We start from the raw sequence: 21,050 nt of genomic DNA on the forward strand, positions 1-21,050 counted from the left end.
AGAGTCAGTCCCCGGTAAGGTCAATGATTCGCCCCTTTGCGCTAGCTTGTCTGGTGGCCAAACTTCACTGACAAACTTTCTCCCTATTATCATCATGAGCTTGCGTTAGTCTGGTACTAGTGACTATTATGTGCCGGGAATGTTTATCTATCGCACGCCTTGGAAGGAAGTTCAACCATGCTAAATGGTCGGCCGTTGCGAAAATTTGGAATCCCATGCTGTTGATTTTTGTGATTGAATCTGTAAGAAAATATATTTTAATGTCGTTCATGTTTTTGGGACGGACGCCGGGACGGGGTGAATTTTTTTTATCATTTTCGTCCCGTTAGTAATGCAAATCGAATCGTGTTGCACAAGAGGCAAAACACTAAAAACGTGGGTCTTGTGGAGTGTTTTGGAGCGGGAAAATGCCGGATATTAGCGGTGCCGAACAGTGTACATCGTCGCGCGCGGGTGACGCTCCGTCAAAACAAATCCGCTGGTGGTCTAGCGCGGCCACCGAAAATAGGCAGAAACACACAGGAGGACTTAGCACCTTCGTTTATGAGGGCAATTGTGAAAATCTTTTGTTACAAATTGTTCGAACATTGAAACATTTGGATAGATGGTTTGAAACTGTTCTAAATAAAGAGATTTTTGTGTAGTTACGTTCGAAATGTTTCCAACGTATGTGAAATGAGTTCAAACATGTTATAAGTTTCAATTCTAATTGTTTGAACACTTTAGAACTGTTGTGACTTAGACATTCTTTTAATCAAAATAGTTCAAACATATTACAAATATTATATTACAACCCTCTCGGTGACTTTGAATTGACCCAAATATGTTGTTTTTGGTCATTTCCTTCGTCTCCTGTCAAATCTTCATATGTATACTATGGAAAACTTCATTCTTCCCTGGGGCTGATCTTTTTTAATTCAATTTTGAACTGGGTTGATTATGCGCAAGAGTGTAATTTTCAGCGGATATTTTTCGACTGGTTTACATGGAAATGGCACGGAATATCCCATTCTTGCAAGGGGAGGATTCTTTAATTATTTCTTTCAATTTTGAGCTGGAATGATTATGAAAAAGTCCATTCTTTAGCAGAAGTGTTAATCAATTAGTGGATATGGTTGTGGACTGGTCCATATTGTGTTGAGGTGCTACTGGAAGACTCAGTTTTGGACTGGGGTGATTCATTTTTTTAGTGCAAGTGTTTTAGAATGGTCCATTGTTATTTGGGGAGAGTCCATTTTTTGCATGGCGAGGAGTATGGCTAAACATGCTGTATTTGCTCGCAAATGTTGCCTTTCTAGTTGAGACTGTGGTTTCAAACTCCTGTAACAGTGGGGATCAACCTCCACTAAATGTCCAGTCTAACCGGTCCGGACCTTTTAGCCTAGTAGTTAGCGCGTTGAATTCCCAAGCCGTGTGGATTGGGATCGGCGCGAGTTTGAATCCCAGGGGCGGCGTAATCGCCACTTTCGTGCTTTTACAGTGGTTCCCACGCCGGCCTAGCCTGACGAATTGCGCTCCTAGTGTCCAGCCGGGTTCCGTGACCGCCTTTAACCCTTGGGTGGGGCTCAGTAACCTCCAGCTGAGAGCTTGTGTAAATACAGGCTACATGCCGGCCCTGTAACGGCAAAGAGTGCTACACAGGGATGTCGTACTCGGCGACTCGCAAGACGAGTCTTGACAGAAAAGGGGTAGTAGTGTAACAGTGGGGATCAACCTCCACTAACTGACCAGTCTAACTGGTCCGGACCTTTTAGCCTAGTGGTTAGTGTGTTGAATTCCCAAGCCGTGTGGATTGGGATCGGTGTGAGTTCCAATCCCGGGAGCGGCGTACTCGCCCCTTTGGCTTTTTACACTCCAATGCACAAACTGTAGACAGAGGAACTAGGTTACCAGGTCATGCAGTGGGGTCACTGACCTTTTGTTTTTCTATCTTATCTAATTATACCTGGGGGTCCTTGGGCAAACATATAGCTGACATGGCTGGAATGTGTACCCAGGGGTCAGTCTTTCTTTCCTTTGTCACGTTGTGGTTTCTTATCTAACCTGTTCAAGGACATTGACTGTTCCAACAACTGGATGTTGGGACTTTTGATCTTTGGATGGAAGCTGGATAAGAAAGGCTCTTTGTATTAGGGATAGACCACAAAATACGGGTGGAGAACAATGGTATTGTGTGACAAAAAATGTAACTTTGGGGAAAATACATATGACATTTCGACTTCATGCTAGCAAAGATAGTTGAAAGGCCACAGATGTGGCTATTCTGATTGAATTTAACAAGAGTGTTGTAGGACAAAAATGGAAAATGCAGCAAAAAAAAACACCCCATGAAAAACACTGCAATGATTTGTTCCCAAATGATCCTCCCAAGGCAGCCAGTTCAAACTGGTCTAGACTGGTATTAAACTGGTTTGGGGCTGTTGCCTGTGTCACCGTTTCAATAAAGGTTTACAAAACTACTCACAGCTGGATAGAAAATAGTGCTGAAACAAATGAAATGTAATGTGTCTCGGCAATTTAGCCTCATAGCTGCTAATGAGATCATTGAACAATAAACCAGTCTTATAATCGCTTGAACCCCCACTGTTACAGTTCCATTTCGTTCCATTTCGTTCCATTCTGTTCCATTTAGTACTTTCTGGGGACCCCTCGAAATTTGACGTCAGAGGTGTTGATAATGTGTGTGCATCACGTTTGGTACTAGTAGTGTTTGAGAAATGTGATTTCAGTGATGGTTTCTTTCTTGCTAAAGAGGAAAGTAGCAAGAAACGAGGTCTGGAACTAATCTAAAAAATCAAACAGGGATACCTGATATATTTTACCAAGAATCATCTGATACCTCATGCGGTGACCTCAAAAAACCTGCGCCAAGCATGGCGACTTTCTGAAATTTGTCCAAAAGCATCTATTAAAACGCACGCTTCTGGAATAGACAACAAAATGTTTAACGTACCGACGTGGACGAAATCGTTGTCGTCCAAAACGTCCACGATGGAATCATCGGAGTCTAGCAGGCCGTCGCCTCGGGCCCTCCTGACTTGGAACCCGGGCGATTTTCCCGCCAGTTCGGACCGCGCCTTTCGGTACCGCCGCATGGTCTCTTCGGCCAGCCAGCCGATCGTCTGCGAGCCGTCCTTACAGGGAACCGTGAAGGTCTCGTTGAGGATCTTAACCGTGATCTTCATCGTTTAAGAAGAAATCGCGGCGAGTCTTACACACTGTAATGGTTTGAAAGTATCTGTCCTTGGCCTGAATTTGATTATCTGACGTGGTCCCCTTTCCAGACGGAAATAAATCGCAATGTCTCGCAAACTTGACCTCTACCACAACCGATCGATCATCTGAACTTAAAAAAAGCAGCCTTCCTAACAGCATCCACCTATAAGTACCAAAGCTCTCGAAAATCGATGGCAAACAAAACACTTTGCCACCTAGAAGAAAGACACCTGAACACGTCGACTTGTTTATCTGCTGCGTGTGGGCGCGAACCTCGTGACCAATCACATGCGTCATTCGTGACACACCCACATACCTGTTTATCAAACGAGTCCATTCAATAATGGGAGGCTACCTCAACTTATTTTCTTAAACTTTTATTTAAGTTCTATTTTTGACAAAACATCATGAAATCATTATAGCATCACCTTAAAAAAAATACAGATTAAACTTAATATATTGCCTTAAGATTGTTAGAACAGACGGAAAACTGAAAAGACTAATGTTTTCATAATCCCTCTAATAAGTGGTCGGTTCCAGGCAAATACGTCACAGAGCTCCAATTGATCTGTAATTTTTAAACATTTCGCAAGGAGGCGCTTCTACACATTACTCACTCACCACCATCATGGCTGCCGTAAGAAATGTCATCGATGCCATCAAAGATTTATACAAGGATCCCTTCAAACGGTAAATTTTCTGCACTTCTCTTGCTATGTAGAATTAAGTTTGAAGCATTCCTTAGTGTTTGAGCTGAAGAAACTGTCCAAATCTACGCGAAGATCCGTTATTTTTGAGTTCCCACGTGGTGATATTGTGCCATGCCGGTTTTTGGCCAGGGTCATAGAGCTAAGGGGGAGGGGGGCGATTATTTTGTATCGTCAAAATCGTGACCGTTCCAAAATGCTTAACCCTTACATGAGCATAGGTCACTGCTATTGAGCCATCTTCAAGCTAACTACACGTGTTTATGATGGTTAGAAATCTTTAGAAACGCAGAATATTGATTTGGACATGAAGGTGGGAGGGGGGCATTTGGGCTGCTTCAAAAAAATTGTGAAGGGGGGGGGGGGAAAGGTACAAAATCAGGTTTTGTCCCTACCCTAGTTCCAATCAATAAATTGGTCAAACCCTCCCTAGATCCTGGTCAAAAATTGCTCAACTCTCCGAAGTTCCTCATCCAAAATTGCCCCAAAAACTACTGCACTAATCTGTATCAACGCAATACAAGACATATTTGCAGTAGGATGAGTTAGGTGAGAGGTCACCACATACATGTACATCAAACATGTGAATTAGGGGTGGGTACCGGTACAAAACCGGTATTTTCTTATGGACCAGTCCCAAAAAAAACGGTCCAGAAAAAATCAGTGGACCGCCCTATGGACCGATTAGAAAATTCACAGTACCAGGCTACCAGCAGGCGGTCACACATTACCGGTCTAATACAACATAAGCAGATTTAACAAGTCGTGGTTTCCTTTTACGAAGACGTTAGCTGTTAATCATATGTAGATGTGTCAACAGACGGCGAGTGCACATTATGTGCACCGAGAATAATCACATTTATTCTAATATACAATTTGAACATAATTTGTAGGACTCACAGAGACCTTTACTTGTGTCTCGCGCTCCAAAATATGATGTACTGCGACGCTACTTTAATCAGGTACAGGTACAGGTCCGGACCTGGACCTGATCCTCTGGACCTGGACCTGGACCGGACCTGAATTTTCTGTACCGGTACCCACCCCTACTGTTAATATCTCTTGATTTACGTTATACGTCTTTTTGTTCTACCGATGCAGGTCGTTGATCATGAACTTGAGCCTGTTCGTGGCGGGGGTGTGGGCGGCGAGGAACCTGAGTGACTTTGACCCCATGGCACCTCCACAGCCAGCTGTGACATCATAGCCATAGACAGGACCATAATGGCGTCATAGTTAGCACTTTTAAAGGTTTGTAGTTTAGTTTTTCAAAAAGCAAATGGTTTGATTTTTCAGCTAACAAGCTTATCATTGTCTTCCATCCCACCGCTATCTTCTGCATTGTACATTGTACCTGAATGCCAGGCTAATACAAGAAAAAGTGAAATATTCATTGCCTCTTACAACGTACATTCATCGATAAGTCATACAAATTTCTAGGAAAAAAAGCAATATCATTAAACTTCCTAAAATATGCCATACAAACTTTCTGAAAAAAGCAATACAAGCTTCTTAAGAAAAGTCATACAAACTTCCTGATAAAGCCTTGCAAACTTCCTAAAAAATGTTATTCTTCGTGAAGCCCTTTCTGCTCAACAATGTTTTTTAAGTAATACTGTAACATTATCTGCACCAAACTGACTTAACTCTATGTAGTCTTATAACAGGGCATACAACAACTGTACTAATATGATGTCATCTGTCATTTCAGGCAAATAATTTTCAAAAAGGAACCAGTGACAGAAGAAGGAAAGGAGAACGCAGCAAACCGAGATGGACAAGTTGAAGAACAAGAGCTGAAATGGACGATGTTCTTCCTCTGGAGTCATCTGTGCTTGAAAAATAAAACTGATTCTGTTACCATCTCTATGAAGCAAGATTTCATGTACTTTTGGTTTAGTTTATAGTGACATGTTGAGGAACAGTTGCACCCCATGTGTGAATAATCAAATTACCTCTGACAGCCAATCAAATGTCTCTGATTCTGTTAACATCTCTATGAAGCAAGATGTACTTTTGGTATAGTTCATATATTGACATGTTAAGGAACAGTTGCACCCCTAGTCTGAATAATTGAATTTTCTTTGACAGCCAATCAAATGTCTCTACTTAATAGTGACATGTTAAGGAACAGTTGCACCCCATTTTCTGAATAATTAAATTACCTTTGACAGCCAATCAAATGTCTCTGATGTTTCTAGACTTCTTTGGACAAGACATGTACTATCTTATTTTGATCTGGCAAAATGTCGTCCCCACTCAGTTATAACTTAATGTTGTATCTAGATGGATCAGTTTTATGTTCAAGTTTCAAAGATATCAGTCCAAAAATAGATACAATAGCGACTTGAGAGCAAAAGCGCGCACATTTACCCAACAAGATTGTTGCTGAACTTCCCACATTGATGTGTAACTATCATATTCTAATGACAACGTTATCATTCCAAGGTTACAATACAATAAAAAAGTTGATGAGTTGAGCTTGTTTCTAGTTATTATCTCCCAGACTCCGGGAAAGGAGTTACTGTTTTTGGTTGCGGTCCTATGTTCACTATTCTACTCAAGATCCTTTTAATGGATTTGTTTGCATTCTGGTACAAGTAATTATGGGGAGTTATTGAGGTCCTGAAGAAACATGGAGGTTTTAGGCCCCCTAGCAGTATTTTCAGGTCCTGCAGCATGACAAATCACACCACCTTCATAGAAGTAGAGGTATAGCAGATCAACCATCCCCGAGGAATGAATCCTTTTGGGAGGGAGATAGCTGTGATTGATTAAAGGTCACAGAATACCGTTTTTATCTATGATGCGGGTACAGAAAGTAGTGCGGCCCAAACTCTTGAAGACCGGGTAGAAAGTCGCATGTGAGGGGCATCCATGTGTAAACTGTGCTGTGTGGTGTAGGAATATGTCGGCTTTTAGACGTAGGATTTGGATTGTGGGCCTTTTCTGCTTTGTGTATAAATGCGTCATCTTGTGCAACCGCCTCACGGGGTCAGTGGCCTGCAGTTCAGTGACCTTTCGCAGAGGGCTGTTTCAAAGTGGGCGTGAGGAGCCGATACGCCGACAGGATTTTGTTGTTTTTTCTAGTTATTTGTAGGTTGTACCCTAAACTTAAACATATTTGTTTTTCGTATTTCTGAAGTGCACCGCGCTGTAATTTATACCGCATCGAAGCTAGTCACCTTGCAGACCTTAACTATAGAAATCCCCATAGGCCGAAAACTGTGTTCTGCTACCTTAAGGGGAGCATCCCTGATATCTGCTATGGCTAGGGCTAGCCAGCTATAGCATGAGGGAATTCACAAAATCTCTTGATTAGAGCTGTGTACCTGAACAAATTTCAAATACAGTACACAGGTTGAGGTACAGGTCCAGACCTGAACTACTAACGTTGAAATAATGATCAACTATGACTCGAGTATGAGGTATTTTTTTAAAGAAAACAGAGATGAAAATTTGGCTCAGACCTTATTAAAGTTTATTCTGTGCAACAGGAGTCTTCAGTGCACTGTGACTGTAATGTCATTGTGATTTTATCTGTCAAAGTTGCCATCCCGACCTATCATCCTTGAACTAACTAGTACCAGTATAGTACACTAGGGTTCAGGTATTTTGGACCTGTACCTAATTGATTGTACCGGTACTGTACAGCTCTACTCTTGATAGTCCAGAGGTATGAGGACCTAGACTGTTTGAACTTTGTTGATTACATTAAAGGCACTTTCAGAGCATTTTATGAGTCTTGAAACTTGAATAAAAAAAACAATTTCTAGTCATTCCTACACATAGTAAGTTTCAATAACACTTTACCATTACATATCGACATTTAAGGAGCAAAGATACGATGTCATGTAGTGAGAACTGATACAAAAATCCAAGCCCTAATAGACTGATCCTGACTGTCCATCACAATTAGCGGTTCGACCAATGAGAGAGTGACTGCATGTTCGTCAAATATTTGCATCTTTATGTTTTCATTTTGCATTTCTACGTTTTGATGGAGGTGGGCGGGGCTATGGTATCGGTCTATTTACACTAGGCTCGTGAAACTAAAAGATCATCATGTAGCTTTTTTTGTGACGCTTTTGAGCACTTTTGATAAGAAATCCGCACGCAAATGTGGTAAACAGCAACTAGAATATTACTAGTTTTCAAGCCTCATAAAATGCTCTGGGTGCCTGTAAGCAAGTCTATCCTGTGAAACTGCTGTTTTTGAATTTCAAGACACAAGAGTTTTATTATACTGTCTCTCATAATCTGTGTTAACTCAGTAAATGATACAGATTTCACTACCTTTAAATATGTTTTGAGGTACGTGTTTTGTTAACTCTCTTAAATCACTGATTGAAGAATATTCTAGTATTCCTTAAAACACATATTCAAGTTAAGTATGTGTCATAGCAAAAAGAAGCAAACAATGCATCGATAGTCTGAAGCACTTTATTCTTAAGTTCATATTTTACAACGCCAAGTACGATTTTACTCCTTAAATGCAACTGATGGCTATGTGAAAATATCTATATCCAGAACTTTACTGGATTTTTTTTAGTTTTTAAATCCATTCATTGTTAGATCATAACAACAATACCAACATTTAGAATACAAGTGTACATATATTTCTTGGTCAATCCATTGAGAGTTAAGCCCCCCTCTCACTGGCCCGCGGAAGGCTGGCGGCGTCGCTGCGTCCTAAACTGTATTTGTGTTACCCTTGACTTTATAATGGGAATATCATTCAAAACGTACAAATATGACCAAAAAGACAACAAAACACACAAAGCTTAAAAAGATTCGTTTTTTGGCGATGAAACTCGTTGAGTGTTTTGTCAATTCGATTGGCCGCAGCAACGACGCCAGCGTGCCGCGGGTCCAGTGAGAGGGGGCTTTAGGTGTTGTGATAATAATGTCATTCGAGATCTTGCAGATTGATGGTACTCTCGGTGAACTGGTTGACTCCGCTTGCGGAGCTCACCGCGGGCTCGAGGTGGAACGGTTCGGTCGCGTCTACGTCCATGGTTTCGTCGAGATCGCTGTCCGTGTGGGAGGGGGGTTCCTGGAGGATGTTTACGGGGAGGTCCGGGGGGATGGGGGTCTGTGAGCTGTGGGGGGGTAGCTGGAGGTTGTCAGGGTTGAAGGTCATGTCGGCGTCTCCAGGGGGGTCGTCCTTGGGGGGGGAAGAGAAGTAAAGGTTACTGTAATTCACTTTATCTTCACGGTAGCAAAAAAATTCACTGTGTAAGGAAACTTTAACTTCACGGTGGCAGCAAGTGATTTACAGAACAGAAATAATAACAACAGGTTTTTTCACGATGATGATAAGTTCACGGCACAGAGGTGACCCTGAAAACCGTGAACATAAAAAGTTACCGTGAAAGAAACAAGAATTACAGTATAATGTAGGTCTTAAAATGTTCGTGGTGGTTTTATTTCGCGACCCCAAAATTACAACAGTGCGAACATGCATTTCCATTGCATGCATACTGTACTACAGGTTTGTCAAAACACCAAGAAAGCTTTCTTTCTCCTAATTAAATCCCGGCGAAAATAACTGAATTTACAGTAATGTACAGAACTAGAAAGTAATGGGTCACTCTTTCTGATGAATGAAGGTTAGAATATCAACGAAAAGCTTAGTAAGCTATTCCTGAATCAGAATCCTTAGTCAATATAAAAACTGAAGACTCTTTAAAAAAAATCTGTTTCTCAGTTTTAAAAGTTTACAACAAAAATGCCCTTGGAGTTCCAAACAAAGCTGCTAGGAGACCCAAACTTATACCACTTAACCAAACCTATACCTCTTCTTTTTGGCCCCTATTCCTAAATCAGAATCCTAGTCAAAATAAAAACTGAAGCCTCTTTAAAAAAATCCATTTCTCCGTTTTCAAAGTTTTCAACAAAAATGCCCTTGTAGTTCCAACTGCCACCCAATTAACACCATAGAATGTCCAGAACAGAAGGTACAGAGACTAGAACTTCTGCTGCACTACCAAGAAAATCCACTAGGACGCAACAACGCACTCAATACCTGTAAGAGTTGTGTCTGTACATAGTGTGAGCCAGTGTTGGGATCCCTCAGCGTGATGGCGCTAGAGGTCATGATGAGGTCACCGGCGCTGAACGACCGCGAGGACGTGATGACGACGTCTCCCGGGCTGAACGGCGCGATGTCGGAATTCGACGGAGACAGACTGTGGTCTCTTCCATCCCCATCCTTGTCGATGTCTGTGATGACATTTACAAAGCACAATGTTATAACTGGGAAATCTAATCATGCGTTTCTGATTACGGTCCAGGAAAAATTAAGGTAGGCAGGTAGAGATTTCTTTTTTACGTTTTAAATAAATTTTGGCTGAAGCAGGGCTATCTCCAGGACACGTCCCTCCGTCCTTGGACGGAAATTTGCTCCCTGGGACGGAAAAAGAATGTCACCCCATCCGTCCAAAAAATCTTAACTTCATGACATGAAACATGCTTACAACCAAACTGCCTGTACCTGTGAAACTGTCCATGCTCAGTGGGTGTGATGTCACTGGTGTGATGTCATTGGTTGAACCGATAATTGCCATTCTCCTATTGGTTAAACGGCTAATTGTGATTGACAGTCAGGATTGCCCTATCACTTATAACCAAACAGTTTCTGTCTGTACCTGTGAAACTGTCCATGCTCAGTGGGTGTAATGTCACTGGTGTGATGTCATTGATTGAACCACTAAATGCCATTCTCCTATTGGTTGAAACGGTAATCATGATTGACAGTCAGGATCAACCAAACAACAACTTGTACCTGTGAAACTGTCCATGCTGAGTGACCGGTTCAGCGTAATGGCCGCCTGCCGGTTTCTCTTGGAGCGGAACCGGAAGTCGGTCCTGGCCGAACCGGAGCGGTTCTCCTGGAAGATTGACGTCGCGTCCAGATCGCTGGTGGGCGTGATGGGGATAGGCTCCTGCTCCTAGAAAATGCAAACGAGGAAAAGCGTATTTCATTAAAGAATCTGTGAATAAGGTAAGTAGGGCTTGGCTTACAATGTTTTATAAAGGAAGGCAGTTACTGTAAAATCTTGAAATGTTTGCGGTTTCATTTTCGGGGTGACTTCTTCACCGCCGAATCACGACACCGCGAATATGCCTTCCTGCCGTACTACTACACTGTACTACAGAATTGTATCAAGTTTAAGTGAAATTAAATCTGCAAGAAAATTTAAAAAAAGGAAAGTGATCTCAATCCAGTTAAGCTCAAGAGCTAATCTTGCACTGGTCGTGACAGGAAGACAGACGCTATGTACATTATTTACAGGTTCATTGTACCGGGGAAATTCCCCAAGCTTTTTTTAGACAATCACAATGAACAGTGGACCACGGCTTGACGTCCCGCCCTAAGGACTGTGACCCTTTCCAGTAGCGTGCATGCCGGGTGAGCGACACAGCCGGGATCGAACTTGCAGCTTCTAGTTCCAGAGGCAAGATCACTAACCACTGGACTACGCACGCTACCAAAAATGGAGTTACAGTATATTGTTTCAACGAACAGAAACTCGACTTGTCTCGTACCTGCGTGGCGGTCGCGCCCGTGAAGGTGTGCGGCGGGCTGCTGAGACTGCTGTTGACGACGAACTGCGTGACGACGTTACCGCCCATGTGCTGCGACATGATCTCCGTCGGGAAGCTGGGCGTGATGTGGTCCTCCACGCTACTGGTCACCATCAGGTCCGACACTCTCTGCTCCTGGCCCTCAACAAAACTGATGTCTGGCGCTTTAGCCGCTCCTAGAGGAGGAAGAGGCATGAAAATCAGTGTTCAAAATACTGTAATTCGCTTTATCTTCACGGTAGAAAAATTTCACGGTGTAAGGAAAACGGACATTTTCACTGAACTTTAACTTCACGGTGGTGCTAAGTGATTTACAGAACATATGTGTGAAGGAATCGTAAATATAGCAACAGGTTTTGTCACGGTGATGATAGTTCACGGTACAGAGGTGACCGTGAAAACAGTGAACATAAAGCTACAGTGAAAGAAACAAGAATTACAGTACCCGTCTGCAGTCTGCAATTTGCAGAAAGATTTTCAAGTTTGCAGAAGAAAAATTAAACAACCTGCAATTTTGCAGAAAGAAAAAATCAGGGTAAGGATTCAATGGTTCTCAATATAGCAAACTAGCGGCGCTGTAAATAAACTGAAACCAACGCCGTGCGAACCTGACGTGTCGTTTAGGTGCGTGCGGACTGCCTTACACCGACTTCGAGGTTTGAGTTTTTTCAGGGGTTTCCGACACTCTCCGTGATAACTTCAGGGACGAATCATGTGAGAAAATTTAAAATTCGTGTATTTCTGTCTTAACCTCGACTACTCTCAAAGACACGGCATAACTGCAGATTGAAATAAACTCAAACTTGCCTGGTTTATTTACTAGTAAGCTCTGACACAACAGTGCAAATGATCCCAGTAAGTAATCATAAAGTAGTGTAGTCTTTACACCCATTCACTTGACTTATGGCGCAGTTTAGGGATGTGTACTTAAACTCATATTCAGGTTCAGGTCCGGATTCAAATCACCGAGTTTAGGTTTTCTTGGACCTTATGAGTCCTGATTTGGTTCAGCATTTAGGTATGCATTTCTATTTGAATCACAAACCTTATGATCTACTGTAAATGCATTTGAGTTCACGTGGTTTTTATTTCGCACTAACGTGAAAATGGAGTGTTCACGATGGTTCTAAGTTTGTGGCAGCGCTATAGTCATATACTGCTACAGTATCATGAGTATTGGACAAAAATGTTCGTGATAGTTTTAAGTTTGCGGTGAAACAGTCGCCGCAAAAACCGCGAACATAAAACCACTGCGAACATTTCTGCATTTACAGTATTGCATGTTACGACACCTACCAGGCTGTGCAACAGATGAGAAGGAGTCAGCAGCAGTGACAGGGAACGTGTCCACAGCTGAAACCAGAGGGAGACTGGACACTGAGGCAGAGGCTGTGACGGGGGTTTCCAGACCCAGGGTGTTCAGAGAGGCTGCAGCAGCCATCAGGTCGACCCCATGCAGATCCTCTTGGGTAAAACCTGAGAAACGATAAATGAAATTGATTATACATTTTAAAAACTTAACTCATCTATATAAATTCATCAATCTTAGATTCAAGGTAGTGTTGTGGTTAGGGTTGTTGACATAGATAAAATCCTCCCACACCATAAGGTGTATAGGGCCGCGTGCCCATATCAGTTTCATAGCCCTGGGCCACACTGTGGTGCAATCACTGCAGCAGGGGGCTAGTCTACTGGCAGTGGAGTGTGTTTAACTTCCATACTGTTTAAGAAGTATGTACCATTTTTATTAAGTCTTTGGTATGACTCAATGCGCCTCTTGTCCAGAGGTATCCTACCCGTGCGCGAACTCGGGCCTTAAGGTTCCAAGTAATTTGAGCCAGATGTGGTAAGTGACAGAAGCGCAGACCACTACACCTTGGGGAAACAGACTCTTCAAAGTTCTGGGTTTGAATCCCTAGCAGGCCCCAATGTCGTGACAAGTCAAAGGCACTTAACACCTATTTCCTCACTCGACTCGGTGAAAATGAGTAGCTTGCTTTGGTTAGGGACATCTCCTCGGATGGGACATAAAGCCAGAGGTCACATGTTTAAGGGAAGGAGCACTTCGAGCATCTTAAACTAGTTAAAGAATCCACCACACTTATGAAAAAGAGCAGGGGTTAGACTAGATCAAACTCTACAATTCGGTTTTACGCAGCTTGTTCTCACAGTACAAAACTGGTGCGTTGTGCCTTCAGAAGGTTTAATGTCTCGAGTTATCGTGAGACACACAGACAGACACACACACGAACACTGACGAAAACATAACCTTCTAGGTAGAGCTGTGTACCTAAACAAATTTAGGTACAGGTACACGGGTTTAGGTACAGGTCCGGACCTGAACCTGTACCTAAACCGCTTGTTCAGAAAATGGTAGATTTTCAATAAGAACAAAAGCATGTTTGAACTGGTAACAACATAATATTTAATTGTACTGGGTATTATTTTTATGAAAACACAGATGAAAATTTGACTCCAGCCATGCAAATGTGTTTTCTGTGCTTTAGAGTGGCTTTAGAGCACTGCCACGGTAATTTCATTGTAGTTTTATCTGTCAAAGTGGCCATCCCCTGAGTCAGGTCCAGTACCCATACAGCAGGGTCAGGTATTTTGGACCTGTACCTAATTGATTGTACCCAGTACTGTATCGGTACAGTGTACCGGTACACAGCTCTAATCATGACAATAAATCAAGGCATTCTCAAGTTATTGTGAGACACACAGACAGACACACACACACACGAACGCTGAGGAAAACATAACCTTCAAGGCGAAGGTAAAAATCTCCGTACCTGGAAGATGAATTTTAAGGATGTGCGAGTTGAGGCTACTCTTGTTGCGATACGTCTTATCGCAGCCGTCTACCGGACAGTTGTACACGGTCGGAGGTTTCGGCTCCAGGCCCTCGTTGTGCTTTTTCGTGTGTACGTAGAGACTGCTTCGCGCCGAGAAACTCGCATCGCAATCTGAGAAAAATGGAGAACATCAAAACATTACATATTTATGTCATTTGCATACGTTTCTTACGTGTTAGTGTCATTGACATGTTTAACCGGTTTTCCCAGTTAAGAATTACTAGCATTGTGTTCGTTTTGCCAGTTCTCTTAAGTGACGCTGAAGAAGTGTGATGGATGTCACTCGAAACGTCCGGAATAAAATCTCTGAATTCTATCCAGTTGTGGAGTTTGAATTGTCTTTATATATCGTTTACCTGGATGTCTAACCTTCATAAACGTATCAAAACATTAGTTCAAGAGGTAAGTACTAGGCAGGTCAGAATTCACAATCGCTAGACACGCGAAAAAGAAATCATGAAAATCTAGAAATCCTATAAAAAAAACATGGATCTAAAATAGTGATGCATAATTTTACATTGTCAACAGTACAACATATACCTAAAAAGTAAAGATTAGTTTTCATAATCATAAAAAGCATTTTACATGACATTACAGGGACACTAACATGGAAAAAATTCACTCAGAAAAACAGAAACAGCAATGTTTTTGTATTTTTCCAGTGCAAATTTCAGAAAGTTTCAGAAGGTTTAGAACAAAAAGGAAAATTAAAGAGAGATATTTTTTTGAAAGTCCGTTTGTTTAGGTTTTTTAAAACTTGAACCTAAAAGTTGGGTCCAGTCCAGTCCAGGTTCGGCGTTTAGGCACACAGCACGAGCTACTATCAATTGAAATGCAAATGGAGGACACCAACATGACTGTCAGCACCTACATGCTTCAGTGACAAGGCAAGCTAGTGAAAACAGTCTACAGCAAATAACACACATTTACTAATTTAGTGCTGCGTACTTACACCCCAGATCTGATCCGGACTGGACCTAACGTTTAGGTTCAAGTCCAAAAAACATAAACGTCTGGAAACAAGTCTGAACAAGAAAAAAAATATCTCTCGCTTATACTCTCCTTTTTGTTTTAAACAATCTTAAACCGTCCTTAGATTGTGAAATTTGCCCTTGAAAAATATGAAAACATTGCTGTTTTTGTGTTTATAACTGAACTTTTGTGTTAACTACTGACTGTATATAATTTTGCTTATATAGTTTTCAAATTTCATGTAAAATATATGCCAATACGCAATTTTACATGTAACAGGAAAAAAAATATTTTTAGCACACATATGCCATGACTTCAGGTCCTAAACCCGGACCTAAACCTGAACACGGGTTTAGGTACTTAGCATTACACACATTACCTGGGAAGCTACACTTGTAGGGCCGGTCGCCGCTGTGGGTGATCATGTGACCTTTGAGATGCTCGGAGCGTGTGAAACACTTGCCACACCCTTCCTCCGGACACATGAACTTGCGGTCTCCCGTGTGTTTACTCATGTGTCTCTTCAGTTTGGATATACAGACGAACGACCAACCGCAACCCTGCAAAAACAAAACATTGAAGATTGTGAGGAACTAAAATACAACATTTTCTGATTATATATTCAACAACAATTATTAATCATTCAATTAAGATACACATTTGTAGAAAATATGCACCCTCCTTCTGTTATTGAACATTACACCATCAAAACATTACTGTTTAGACATAAAAATTTTTGTCGCAAGGTAATCCAATTACAACAGCCAAAGTCGTCACAATAAACTTAGCAATCAGTTAGGAAACAAAACCGTAGTTTGCAAAAATATACTTTTATATGAAAACAGTGATTAATCATCGTTACTACATGAAATTGCAAGATATTACAATAGTTTTTTTCAAAAGTACATTTTTTCCTGAGATGCTGTGATCAATACAAAATACAAATCAATGGTGTTTCATTTTCAAGTTATAAAAATGACTTTCTCAGTCAAGAAAATTTTGAAAAGGTATTTCTTTTCTGAAAAGGGAAAACAATAACTAGTAGAATAGTTTCAAATTAAAATGCAGCAGAAAGCTCCTTTCCCCTCCAATCATGAATTAAAGGCAACCAAAGCAATATTAGGGCCCCAAAAATGGAAATAAAAAAAATGCTGAAATCTCTATGGTAGTGACATTTACTAACACTGTTTAGCACATTTGCGTAATAACTTTACACTTTGAGCGTTTTAAAAACCAGGCAAAAACGTGCAACACGATAATCCCCTTAGTTTTGCGAGCCAACAAGAACCCTCGCTACGATTTTCAGTGAGTTCTTGTATCACATCGACGTCGCTGTACATTGTGATAGTATTGTTTGAACTAATCATGTATAGAAATTACTAAATAAATTGACTTTCGAAATCCAATTTTCTGGCCCTGATATTGCTTGGGTTTCCTTTAAATGTAGTTGAAAACAACATCTTATGAGACAGATGACATTTGTACAACTCTTACCAGTGATTTTACATCTTTTTACGTTTCCTTTTTAAGTCCCTGGGTAAATAAAAGAAATGACAGCGTTTACATGTACCTCTACACCACACACAAACGGTCGCTCTCCAGTGTGGCTCCGCATGTGTAGTTTCAGACGACAGGCCTTGTCGAACTTTTTGTGGCAGCCCTCGAACGAGCAGGTGAACTCTGTCTCTTCCTTCTCGTGGATACGATGGTGGGATCCGAAGGAACTCGCCGTAACGAACGTCTTACCGCAACCCGGGAAGTCACATCTGCGGGGAAGGAAGGAACGACAGAAACTATTAAGAACTGACAAAGAAACAAGCTATCTGCCACCAAAAAATCTAGACCATATCACATCCAGGTCAAAAGATACAACAACGAAAGTTCTGCTGCAGTACCAAGGTCACATACCAGGGGGCCCAAAATCAACCTTGAATTTCGGCTTCCCAACACCCGCCCACATACCAAATATCATTGTAATCCATCAAGAGGTTCTTGGGTTATGCTGACTACAGTAGTCCGGAAACACAAACACACACCCAAAATTATAACTCTATTTTTCATGGAGATAACAACAGTATTTGACAAGTCTTTATACTGTCACACTGTCTATCTAAAGTGGAAGAAGACAAAACACATTATATTTCCAATTGATTAAAGAACCAAACTGTTTAAAGTCACCACAACCTAACCCAGATTTCCGACATTCACAAACAGAAAGCCAATTTCCTCTTAAAATTACAGAAGCCACAAATTATAGAAAAAGTGGGGCTTTCTTTCTTCCTCTGCTTCCAAAAAGGAAAAAAAACAGGGGGGCCCAAAATCAACCTTGACTTTCGGCTTCATAACACCCGCCCACATACCAAATATCATCGTAATCCATCAAGAGGTTCTTGAGTTATGCTGACTACAGTAGTGTGGAAACACACACACACACACACTTAGTCCTGACCTGAACCTGAACCCAGGACTTGAATCCGGACCTGAACCGCAGAACCTGAATTTAGGTATGCAGCACTAATACTGAGTGAGGCTTTACCTGAATGGTCTATCAGGAGGGATATGTTTCCTCATGTGCATCTGCAACTTGTACTTGGACTTGAAGGTCTGTCCGCAGTTCTCGTACGTACACACCTCCACATTCTGGTTGTAATGTCCCTTCATGTGGTGCTTCAAGTTGTATATGGTCGTAAATCGCTTTCCGCAACCGCCAAGCTCGCACTTGTACAGCTTGCTCCCGTCGTGCGACTGTTCGTGTCGTTTCAACTTGTACGCGGTCGTGAAGGCCCACAGGCAGCCATCGTACGAACACTTGTACGGACGTTCGCCCGTGTGCGAAAGCATGTGAAGTTTAAACTTGGCCTTTTTGCTGCAAATTTTTCCGCACCCCTGTTCGGGACAGATATAAACTTGCGTTGGCGATTCTTCCTTGCTCGCATCTAAACTAGTACCTCCTATGTAAGAGTTGTCGATAATGTAGGTGTCTTTAGTGGTTTTGTTTTTACCGTTATCGGAACTGTCGTCCGTTTCGGTACTGTTTGATAAATCTAGCGGCGCGGAAGTGTTTCCCGAAGTCACCGACAATCCGGACGGACCGGCGTTTAATATAATGGAGGACGTCCCGCTGTTTTGGAGAATTATTGACGTTGGCTGCACTGAGACATTAACGCCCCCTAGCGAAATCCCTGAGTTTGACGACCCGGCGAGAAGAGCACCGCCGACGTCGGTGGTGGGAAGAATGAGGTTTCCCTCGCTGTCGACTTTTAGGATGTGGTTCACTTGGTTCGACGAAACGACGCTGGTGAAAACTACATCCGAGTTGGGCACGCCGGATGTCACCGCGACATGTCCCGCGCCTTGTAGTACACCGTCTGGCCGTGCAGTCACAAGCACTCTATTGTCTGTTGGATTAAAGTTTATCAAACCTTCGTTTTGGACGGCGTCAGCATGGTCTCTTTCTTCGGACTCCTTCGGGCCGACGGACTCTTCAAATTCGAGACCGTGTTCCGGCATTCGCTCCAGCTCTTGCGGAGTCATGAGCGTCGTGCTGTTGACGTTGCTGCTCGCTTGGAAGTCAAGTTCGTGTATCTGAATACCGGCTTGTTTCGTGCTTTCCTCCAGAAGTTCTTTTTCCTCGGCGCTGAGTTGCGAACCCCGCTCAAGCTCCTCGAGACACGCTCTATCCTGCGAGCTGAGTTGGTTTGCGCCGCCTTCTTGGTTTGAGTTCTTTTCAGCAACTTGACTCCTTTCTTCACATCGTGAACCTTGACCTACATCTGTTCTCTCAGGGTGGGAGGGGGGCTGGGGAGTGTTTGGTAAGGCTAGAGCCACGTTCTGACCACCGTCGTACCCTGTAACGACCTGGTGCCGCCCTCCCTCCCAGTTTTCACCGCCCCCCTCCCCCTTGTCCACCTCTCGTAACATACCCAGCGGGATGATAACGAAAACCTGGCCGGAGGAATCCTCCCCGCCATTTCCGCTGTTAGCGCCGCCATCTTGCCTTCCTGTCACAATCCCTTCTTCCTTCCCTTCTGCAACATGGAGGATGACAGAATTATTCCCTTCTGTCGCTGAGATTTCGGAAACGATCCCTGCTTGGGTGTAGGTCAGCGTTTGGGCCGATTGGCGAGGGTCAGTCTCCGAGTTCCCGGCCGCCACATAAACATATTGCGTACGCCCGCCATCTTGACTCTCAGAGCCAGCGGGAATGTCCAGCGAAGCTCCTGTCCTTTTTTGAGTCGGTTCCGAGGGAAGGTTTCCTTCCCGCCCGGTGTTTTGTTCCGTGGAGGCTTGGAGCCCGTGGAGGCCGCCATGTTGCCCGGTGGAGGGCTGGAGTGTTGTCGGGTGCCCCTGCCATTCCATGTCCACAAGCCCCGTACAACTTTAGCCCTGATCGTGCAACATTCACCCGAGGTGCACTTACACATTCCCGTCGGCTGGCGGCGCTGGGAACAACAATGTCAGACAGCAGCGTCGTCTAGCGGCAACTTGGAATATTGCAGATGTATAAGATACAAGATAACTATTGGATGTGGCAGTGTTGCCAGTAGATTAAAACCAATGTACATTCATAAAGTATGAAATGTGACGTGACAAATTTTATCACGCAAATCCCAATTTAACGTTATAGCATTTGTTACCTAGCTTGTATAAAACAGTATAACTCGGTAAGATATTAACAAATTTCAATATTATTAAACCTCAGTGGAAACAAAGAGATCTATACTGTTTTCCTTCTGTATGTTTGTCATGGTGTGTGGTCACATTCGTTCCCAGTGTGAAACACTTTAGGCGAATAGAAACAGACTCCTGGCTCCCAGAGATCGAACCTGGGCCCGCTAGTCCAAAGGCCGCATGCCATAACCACTAGGCTAAAAGGTCCAGACCAGTTAGTGGCACATGAACCCCATTGTTACACTACTCCCCCTTTTCTTTTTAACATTTGTCCTCGAATCTCCGAGTTCGCTATCCTTGTGCAGCACATTTTGCCAGGTTCACAGGGTTTGTGTGGGAACCAATGACACACTAGAGGCAAGTAGAAACAGACTCCTGGCTCCCGGGGATCGAATCCGGGCCCGCCAGTCCAAAGACCGCATGCCATAACCCCTAGGCTATTAAAGGTCCGGACCGATCAGACTGGTCATGATCAGTTAGTGCAACTTGAACCCCACCGTTACAAGAGAAGTAAATTACCGAGATATGAAATCTTTCATTTCCTCTTCTTTTCATAGGTCTGTATAAGAGCTCTTAATCTTCTTACTAAACTATCCAGTAGGGCATCGGCTAGGAAACATAACTATAAATAAAACAGTAGCGTAACTGTGAACGCTGGCATCCCCGGGCTCAAGAGCCCAGCCAGGGTCTACATTGGCTATAACGTTACCAATTGTAAATGTGACGTAAAGGCATATATAATAAACAACAAACTTTCCCCAAAACATAAAAACAATTTACATGACATATCAATGAATAACTTAAAAAAATCACAGGACAATGGCTACTCTGCAGAGTTTAATGTACAGAGAACTGATTCAACAAATGCTCCTTTTGTATAATACATCTTTGTCTGTTGTCCTCACGTACACCAAGGGGCATAGGTTACCACTAACAATGCACTATCATTATTACAGTCTTGTTATCAAGTCATACAATGAAATTAATGGATCGCTCCGAGAGCGTCGCCAAAAAAAGAAAAACACTCATGTTATCAAAT

At 42.6% G+C, this 21,050-nt stretch overlaps 2 protein-coding genes across 3 annotated transcripts in view; both read right to left on the reverse strand.

Moving 5' to 3' along the window:
* The window catches only part of LOC136435622 (histidine ammonia-lyase-like), a 28,608-nt gene extending 25,101 nt beyond the window's left edge, over nt 1–3,507 (reverse strand). Inside the window, exon 1 of one of the 2 annotated variants that reach the window (XM_066429266.1) lies at nt 2,954–3,507. In XM_066429266.1, coding sequence (XP_066285363.1) covers nt 2,954–3,185 — 232 coding nt within the window. In that variant the 5' untranslated portion in view covers nt 3,186–3,507. The remainder of the gene's footprint in view (nt 1–2,953) is intronic. The other variant, XM_066429267.1, reaches the window with a different exon arrangement.
* Nucleotides 3,508–8,350: 4,843 nt separating this feature from the next.
* Nucleotides 8,351–19,777, reverse strand: LOC136435632 (zinc finger protein ZXDC-like). The gene is made up of 9 exons (XM_066429281.1): nt 17,877–19,777; nt 16,911–17,106; nt 15,720–15,900; nt 14,306–14,479; nt 12,810–12,989; nt 11,475–11,689; nt 10,711–10,876; nt 9,952–10,148; nt 8,351–9,090 (listed from the first exon to the last, which is right to left on the reverse strand). Exons 1-9 carry the CDS (start codon nt 19,697–19,699, stop codon nt 8,833–8,835), a joined length of 3,390 nt encoding a protein of 1,129 aa, XP_066285378.1. The 5' UTR covers nt 19,700–19,777; the 3' UTR covers nt 8,351–8,832.
* Nucleotides 19,778–21,050: the final 1,273 nt, after the last annotated feature.

The sequence above is a fragment of the Branchiostoma lanceolatum genome, chromosome 5 (assembly GCF_035083965.1).
Source record: "Branchiostoma lanceolatum isolate klBraLanc5 chromosome 5, klBraLanc5.hap2, whole genome shotgun sequence".
NCBI classification, from domain to species: domain Eukaryota; kingdom Metazoa; phylum Chordata; class Leptocardii; order Amphioxiformes; family Branchiostomatidae; genus Branchiostoma; species Branchiostoma lanceolatum.

Bases quoted from the DNA above. Each gene is read 5' to 3' on its own strand.
- LOC136435632 (XM_066429281.1), bottom strand. From the start codon at position 19,699: ATGGAATGGCAGGGGCACCCGACAACACTCCAGCCCTCCACCGGGCAA. The intron at 14,480-15,719 runs GTAATGTGTGTA...CATTTTTCTCAG, and splicing joins CTACAAGTGTAGCTTCCCAG to ATTGCGATGCGAGTTTCTCG. The intron at 10,149-10,710 runs GTACAAGTTGTT...ATGTCATCACAG, and splicing joins CAGCATGGACAGTTTCACAG to ACATCGACAAGGATGGGGAT.